We start from the raw sequence: 8,968 nt of genomic DNA on the forward strand, positions 1-8,968 counted from the left end.
TGTTACTTATTTATACTTGGAAAACACAGAATATATTTGTTAAGTTCAAGTGAAAATGGAATGTAAACTTAAGCAAAAAAAAATTCTTAAAATTGTGGGGTACCTCTGTTTATTTTTACTGTTTGCATCAAAAGGGACTCAAACCCGACACGCTACGAGATCAAACCAGAGCTCTCGCTGGAGGAGCCTGGAGTTATCGGCCCTCCTTTTAACTTCACATTCCAGGTGAGAAGGAATTTTTATCACCTCCTTATCTTTAATGTATCATACTGGGAGACAATTCACACCATTCACCTCTTTCTTTTTATCTCTGTGCGACTCTCAGATTCAGAACCTTGGGTATTTCCCAGTTAGAGATCTACAGCTAAACATCGAGATACCAGAAATGACACAGAATGGGAACCAGCTCCTGCAGATATTTGACTTCTACATCGACGAGGTGAGTTCACAACCCGGAAGTGGATACGTTTCATTAAATGACAATTACATGGCCGATGCATATGTTTAGGAATGATGAACAAATGTGATGGTCTTTGATGCAATCCAAAAAGATTTATGTTTAGTTTCAAACACACACACCGTCTTGTAAAAGAAATTGATTCATCTTGATAAATAGCTTAATACTAAAGATCTTTAAAAATTATCCTTTGGGTTTTTGTTGCCTTTTAACTCCTTTTTAACTGCAGAAAAATTCTATTTTAATGTTAAAAAATTGACTCTGACCCATGAATCAGAAATTTTCCCTATTTATTTTTTTCACGCCTTCGCTCCTCTTTTAAGGTGAGTCTCATAGAGTTATATCAACTTAAAATGTAAAACACCTACTGTATCTGTAGGATGCTGCATCTCTCAGGACTTTTGCTGTCTTTGAAGAAGTTTTGAACAACAGACTTTAAAAACCTCAATATAGACCCTCAGTTTATCCAACCTGTGAATCAGACACCAGTTTTAGTGTTGTAGATTAAATCCAGTTGATTTATGTTGCACTAATTCAGAGTAAATATCTCCAGGTCTACAGTTAGCTGTTCCTCCAGTGTTTACACAGCGCCCACCACAGAGAGGCCCGCCCTGGTCAAAAAGTCATATCCTCCATAACAACATACACCACTGGCTGCTCTTTGATTATGTTTAAGTTTGTAACGTTCCAAGATGCAAATGCTTGGATTTGACTGGAATCAGGAAAAAAATGTGGAAACTGCAAAGCTGGGCGAAAAAAAAAAAAAAAAAAAGAAAATAATTTTTGCTTACTGTAAACAAACATTTCAGGACACAAGTTCATTAATGATGTAAGAAGGCACCTTTACTTTATTGTCCCCCCCTCAGAGAGACGGCACGCGCTGCTTACCGCCTCAGCACATCGCGCTGAGCAGAGCTTCTCCAGAGGATCTGTCCCGCTTCTCCCGCTTGGTAAAGTAAAATGAGAACAATGATAAACTGCAACCACAAATAATAGTATTCAGCTTTGTCATCAACCTTAATTCGTTTCTCCACTCAGAACCAGTCCAACACACTCACCGTGCCAATCCAGTGCACGGTCAACGTAGCCTCCCACAGAGACATCGGAGTTCGAATCACAGGAGCGCTGAGGATAGACACGTTACACGCAGTGAGCTCTTACCGTAAACGCAGCACCAAATCGCTGTTCAGCTCACTGTTGGCTGTTTTACCTCTCGTGTGAGACTTGGTGGTAAAATAGTGGCTGCATGCTTTGATTTTTGTCTCCAGCTGAAGTTTAAAGTCCTGGAACTGATAACGAGTGCCTCAGTGGAGCTCCCCTCTGCCAGCCCCATGTTCCTACATGAAGAAAAGCCTGTCAGACATGTGAGTCAACAACTGCTGCTGCTGGAAACGGCTCCTGCCCCGGGTTTGACCCAATCCAACCTGGCTTCTTAAAAACATCCGACTATGATGAGTGCTTTTGTGTCTTGGTTTTCTTTTTTCTTTTGGTTTCTTCTGTTTCAGGAAAGCAGCCTTTAAAACCATTTTCAAAAGAAAGTAATATTTATTTTTGTCATTGACACATTTTACTGACTGAACATTAGCTGTAACAATAACTACAAGGAGCACAAACACAGATAGGTGTAGGTGTAGCCACTCTATGAATGTCCCTGTTTGAGGGAATTTGCTTTGTGGTGCTGAGGGACCGAAAGGACCATCAGCACATGCTGTCAAGGTATGAACTTAAAAGTTGAACTTTGCTGCCATCTACTGGTCATTAATCATTGTCATACTCCATTTCCTCTTCCTGCTCGTTAAAGCAACAGTAAATATTTTTTCCACATAAAAAGTGGTAATTTGTGTATAATGACATTATTTGAAATTCATGATTTGTGGAAAGTGCAAATCATTGATATTTAAAAACGGTGAATCAAAGGTCTACAACGATCCTTTGTCGTGTGTGTGTTTTAATAACGAACAGAACTGAACAATACTTCTTTTTGGCAAAAGCGTAACTTTTATTTAAGAGGTTAGCAGCTGTGATCATAGAGAAGGCAGCACAAAAAGACCCGCTGTCAGATCTATTGTATTAGACTGAGATTACTACAATAACAAACAAAAAACTCTGAAAGAAACCAAGAGAAGACTGATCTCTGCTGGGAACAGGCTGGTTTATTAATGCTGAGGACATTAATCTAATCAACCTCACTCATTTAGAATTCTGCAGAATAAAACACACACATATATCTACCAACATAGATCCCAACCCTGAGTGTCACCCTCACTTCTCAGTCCTGATTAACATCTATCATCTTTCATAGATTGCTGTCAAACTTTGCTAATGTTACATCTCATGTTGTGTACTCATATTGTGTACACAACACTAAGAAATATTTATATTAATCATATAATGAAGCATCAAGACACCTGAATGTTTTTGGTGAATTTACATGTTTCTGATGTTATTTGACAGATAATCCTGGAGATCAGGAAGGAGGGAGATTACAGAATCCCTACCTGGATTATTGTTGGCAGCACACTTGGGGGGCTCTTATTGTTAGCTCTTCTCAGCCTGGCTCTGTGGAAGGTAAGGTTCTCATGTCCCGCTTTACATCTTGTCATCAACTACTTAGTTTTCCAGCGTGCTTCATGAAAAGAAATAGTTGTGTTTACATGTAATAACAACAGATCCTGCTATGAAACTATATAAGAGAGATGTAGTGGTTTAAATTGAGTCCCTCATGCTACTTTATGCTCATTGTTTTGCATAAAATGTTTGTTTCCTCAAAAACATCCCGAAATGTTACCACGGCAAAGTCAGAGCGTATGCATGACGTGTATTTCCAGCACGAAGTCGTAACCTTGTTTCTTCGTATGACCGATCGTCCGTGCAGCTTGGCTTCTTCCGGAGACAGAAACGGAAAGACAAGGAGGAGCAGGAGGCCAACGGCAAAGTAGCCGAGGAGCGGTAACGCAGGCTGAGTGAGTCCTGCAGACACCTTTCCCACAGGGGACGAGACACTCAGGGACCACCTCAACGCCCCCCTCCCGCCCCGCCGCTGCCCGGCCCCGCAGTGGCTGGGCCGCATGTCCGCTGATGCAAGGCTTTATTCAGTGCACTGGACCTGTCCCGCGTCACCAGCCTCTGACCCTCGAGTCAGCACTGTCGCACTCACTCAGCATTCTTGCACTGGTACAAAATCGGTCCCACTTTTTTTTTTCTCCGTACTCCCGCTGCCTGTGGTGCCGTCCCGCCACAGATCTTAGAGCTGTGGTGGTATTTTTCTTCCTGGCTTCATGTAAAAAAATAAAAAATAATTTTAAAAAAATGTAAAAAAAAAAAAATAATAATTTAAAAAAAGTGAATGGAACTGTTTCTATTAATTTGGTTCGACGTTTTTATGGCTACTTCCTGTTTGTGCATATTTATTTAACATTAATTAATAAGAAAAAAAAGTTTGTACCTAATAAAACACCTCATGGGTGACTCTCCACCCAACCGATGATGCCGCTGTCAAGGCATTACATAGTAATAATCTGCATTGTGTTTAGTTGTCAGAATCTATGAAAGAAGAAAACGATGTTTAGCTTTCAGACTCTTTTCTTTACTTATAGAAAAGGACGCACCTGAATCCTACATCCTCAAACACAAGATGCTCTTTAAATAATTTCGATGCACTTTTTTTTGACATTGTACAAAATGAACTTGAAGTTGTAAATAACCAAGTGCCTTTTTAAATTCAATTTCAGTATTAAATTTTTTATAATATTTCCACATTATATATAGCATTCCTTTTTTTAAGTTAAGCAAAAAATAAAAATAAAAAAAGCAGCATTGTGCTACAGAATGATCACAGTATGAGACGGTTTCATGCCTTTTATTGTGCACTGCATCAGAGCAAAAGGTGTGCATGAAATACTAACTTATAAGCAGATATTACAAATGGGAATATAGAAGACACATATGGATCCATGTGTTTTGTTGACATGATGTGGAAAGCTGTAATATGGTTAAACATTAAACATGGTTGACCTTTACTTTTGTCTTTATTGGTTGTCTAATGAGTTTCGGCTGCAAATGGACTGGAAATGTTCCTCTCACATCATTTCTGTTATTAAAACTTGTACCTGTTGCTGTACAATTTGAAAGAAAAGCAAAGAATAAATTGCTGTGGAAATGGATTTGTTTGTTGTTTTTAAAAGCGTTATCACAGCGTTCTGCTGAGACGGTTGGGAGATGCTTACCAACTTACAATTCTAACTAATTTTAAAACTTTTACTACATGGTAAGAGAATATTGCTGTTTTGAATCAAGGTGACTGACTTCCGGAGATTATTTCTGAACAACGTTACAACAGATCAGTTCTGTAGCTTAGTTGCAAGTCTTTAATATTTTAGAATGAAACTATAAAAACTCTCTGAAACTTGTGTTACTCATTTCGTGTTGAGAAAGCTCTGAAATGACCTTACATATGTCATGTCAGTATCATTTAAGATGTACTTTAAATAACTTAATTTTCATTTCATAAATAGATCCATGGCTTCATATTTGTTACAAACCCTGTTTATAGAAGTTGGACCAAGTATATTGCCTTGCAAAAGTATTCAGATCCTTTTGGAACGTTTTTATGTTTTATTATTTTATTTTTCAGCAATCTGCCACACCACAACCTTAAAATAAATACATCCTATGCTATTGGGATTCTATAATAGAACAGTGCAGACTGGCACATAATTGTGAACTGAAAGAAAAGTAATAAATCTTCTAATATTTTGCTAGTAAAATGTAAAAGATTGAGAAATCTAAATGAAGTTGGCACAATTGTAATGTTATCAAGACATGGCCATCCTGGGCAAAACAAGACCTCATCATTCCCAAGGTGAAGAGGTACAGTAGGGGCAGTATAATGCTGTGGAGATGTTTTTCTTCAACAGTTAAGGAAATCTGGTAAGAGTTGATGGGAAGACAGATGGAGACAAATACAGGATAGCCCCTGTTGGAAACTTGAAGTAGACTGAGCAATGCTTGGCCCCGGGGGCCAGACTGGCATCAGGGATTTCCCCAGTGGGCCGATGACTGAGCGGGTCAGTGGTTTAGCCCACGGGGAAGCTGTCACGCTCGCCCCGTTGTCACGCAGCATGCTGTTGGTGAGTCAGAAAAACTGACGCTGTATATATACATATGTATATACTGTATATATATATGTACTGTATATATACAGGGTATGTACATATACATACCCTGTATATATACTGTACATATATATATATACAGTACATATATATATGTATATATACACCACGCTCTGCCCTCTGTGCTCTTTTGCACCTCAAACACAGTAAGATCTCCTGCTTGTTACCATTTTAGTGTAACTATATCTCTCCTTGAAGAATCTGTTTACCTACCCAGCTAGAAAATATTGACAAGACTTAACCTCTGGGTGTAGTGTTGGACTCAGACTTGAACCTTCAGAGACAAATAAAATAAAGACAATTACAAACTGGGCCCTTTATCACCTGACACTTTGTTTTTAAGTAGATTCTGTTTTATTCATTTCCACATTGACACCATAGGGCTTGAGGTTAAGTGGCTCCATGACACTTGAATGCAGGCCTGGCCCAAGCCTCCATGGGGCTCCATGTGATTTTGGGGCCCTCTAGTTCTGCTAACAATGTGGACGGGCTGCAATCAGTAGTCCGATCATTAGATCATTCACACACCTGCTATAAACGTATTGCATCTCTGGCAGTGCTGTTTACATTATATACATAATAGGATACATTTATTGGCCAACTGATTTATCGACCAGTTAATTTCTGGGTGCTGATTTCCTTAATTTTGGGGGATTGTGATCAGCTGATACTTATATGTGAAGTTAACCTTATCCCCTAATCTTATCTTCGTCAGCAAAGGTTTAAAATCAGCCTCTGTCCTCTTCTGCTCCACAGTGAGAGGTTTGACTGACAGACCGGCCCACCAGGTCAGGTCTGAACGTTTGCAGTTAACAATATTCATTCCAATGTTGCCAACTCAGCGACTTTATTGCTATATTTAGCGACATTTCAGACAAAAAAAATTCATATCAACCAAAATCAAAATCAGCAGGTCAGGCTCTTTATAGATCAGTAACCAGGGATCGGCCAGAAAACTGCAATTGGTGCAGTTCTACATACATATTCATGATATTCTTTGATTAAATAAATTTATCTTAAGTGTAACTCCAATAGCTAAAAATGTAATTTATACCGGGCGAGTCTTTCTCACCTGAGAATGTGGATTGGAACTGGGCTGATTTTATGCCTTCAAATGATTTTAACAGAAGTTTCCCATAACTTAGAAGTTGATGTAAAAATAATGTTTGTTTTAGCCACAAAATGATTTTGCTCAGCAGCAAACAACAAATCCCCAACTACAGCATAGAGCAGCTCATCGATGTAGCAGCTATGTAGCCTGACGTAAAAACATTTCGCTAGACAATGTCAAACATTGAGTAGTTTTAATTATCATTATCAAACATGGCTGCTTAGTTTACTTATGCATTGGGCCGGCCCTGCTTGAATGAATTTGGTTCATTTGGATTTGACTTACAACTGGCTTGGTTGCTTTTCATTTCTGTACAATAAAACGATTGATCAACAGATCTATATAAAATATCACCCATGTGATATCCTATGTTTGTATGACATTAAGTGGAGTGCTGGCATTCAAATTTTTTCCACGGACATCATTGGAGCCACTGGATGTCGATGAGCAGAAGGCTGATATGCAATCCGAACTTCCTGAACATCTGACAGAACCTCCGTTTGATTGTCTCCATGCCACAATGCAAGTCATGCAAAAATATCCTCAACCAATGACTTAGAGCTTATGGGCACACTTTTCAGTAGAGCTGTGTTTCAAAATTGGCGGTACATATTTTTTTTTTCTTTTTGTATCTTAATATTTGCTCAATTTCTGAGAAACGGATTTCTTTACATTAGCGGTAAACTCAAAATTAGCAGAAATTCCCTTTTCAAATATATCGCCATGTGCTTTTTGAACTTATTTAAATCAGTTTTACTTGTTGCATTGCTGAGATGAGCGTTTCGTATTAATTTGGATGTACTTGTATGAAGTTGAAGTCTGGTGTTTAAATCCATTATGCTTCTGGAAAGTGCGGTTCGATGCGTTGAGGATTTTGTTGTATTGACCTGCAGTCACCAGTAAGGGGCAGTGTTTACCAAACGCATCTGAAACTACAGTACAGTACAATTAAAAATAAGTCTCCTTTCATTGATTTTATGTATTTGCTGTTGCGTTATTTTACATGTGACATAAAATGTGTTGATATTATTGTCTTTAGATTACAAATAACCTCTGATGCAAAGATTTACTTGTTGTCTAAATCAAATATTTTAATGAAATGTTTAAATAAAACATGGAGACAGGGATATGTAGGAAAGTCATGTCTTTTTGCCACTAAAAAATAGCATCTTAAGAGTCATTTTAATCTACTGGCTTACCACATTGTTTGCATCTTTTTTTTTGTTTTTTTTTCAGAAATAATCTTTCTAGCAAAGTTACTAAATACTTTCCAGGTTCTCCTCAGATTCAGATGCTGTGTGTGAAACACTGAGACCTGCAGGTGCACAGAGGCAAATTAAACTGTTAATGTTGCTTTCTTAATCTCAAATAACTGTAATAAATTGGGGTAGGTATCAACAGAGAGTCATTTGAGTGGTGGAAGGCGTGTCTGTGCTGCTGACACCTGCAAAGCAGTTTCACGAGAATACTGCCATCATGAAAACATATTGATCCCCGAGGGCGAGGTTTGTTTTTACTGCCACTGAAAATGATACAGTATACCGTACTAAAAATTAAGAGAATGAAAATGACCAAAGCAACCTAGGAGATATGCAATAAATCAAAAATAGACCATTTAAAATTTATCAACGTAATACTTGTTTAAATTATTAGTGATACGAATTACAAGCAATGTGTGCAAATGTTGCAGTGCAGTCGCTCAGTAAAAAAACTGAAAACATCAATGCAACATAAATCCACTTTTTGATTGGCAAACTCAAAAAAGTGACAAACCAGGATGCAGGTGTGATTTTTAAACTGACAATTTAGAAGACAATTGAGTCTCAAACGTTCTTCTGCTTTCTGCATATGAAGTACAATATAAAATGTTCAAATTACATTTAATTTCTTCATACCATAAAGGTTTTCTTGGAATCTTTCACGTTCTTAATCCATGTCTTTCAGTCTGAAAGAAGATGCTTGAGGCTAAAAACTATCTCCACTAGACGTGCATATATCATATATTTTGAGATAAAATATCTGCCATAAGATGTACTAGCCTAGTTGATAATTGCCTAAAAAAGCACTTTGCATCTTCACCTGGCTTATTTTAGATATTTTTCCAGATTCAAAAATGGGAATAAAAAGCTTTACAGGGAACAAAATGCATAAAACTGAGCTCTTCAAAATCAGTGTTAAGTTGTCAAAAACAAAATATGCATAAAGATTGTTAGGTACTGGACAGAA

The 8,968-nt window shown here is 37.8% G+C and overlaps 1 protein-coding gene across 4 annotated transcripts in view; it reads left to right on the forward strand.

The window, feature by feature from the left end:
* Positions 1–4,620, forward strand: part of itga11a (integrin, alpha 11a) — a 55,700-nt gene extending 51,080 nt beyond the window's left edge. For 3 of the 4 annotated variants that reach the window (XM_028015876.1, XM_028015878.1, XM_028015879.1), the window contains 7 exons: positions 135–225; positions 326–439; positions 1,324–1,407; positions 1,496–1,606; positions 1,726–1,821; positions 2,912–3,025; positions 3,286–4,620. In XM_028015876.1, the coding sequence (XP_027871677.1) occupies positions 135–225; positions 326–439; positions 1,324–1,407; positions 1,496–1,606; positions 1,726–1,821; positions 2,912–3,025; positions 3,286–3,396 (721 nt within the window). In that variant the 3' untranslated portion in view covers positions 3,397–4,620. The remainder of the gene's footprint in view (positions 1–134; positions 226–325; positions 440–1,323; positions 1,408–1,495; positions 1,607–1,725; positions 1,822–2,911; positions 3,026–3,285) is intronic. The other variant, XM_028015877.1, reaches the window with a different exon arrangement.
* The last annotated feature ends 4,348 nt before the right edge of the window (positions 4,621–8,968 follow it).

This window comes from Xiphophorus couchianus, chromosome 4 (genome assembly GCF_001444195.1).
Source record: "Xiphophorus couchianus chromosome 4, X_couchianus-1.0, whole genome shotgun sequence".
NCBI lineage: Eukaryota > Metazoa > Chordata > Actinopteri > Cyprinodontiformes > Poeciliidae > Xiphophorus > Xiphophorus couchianus.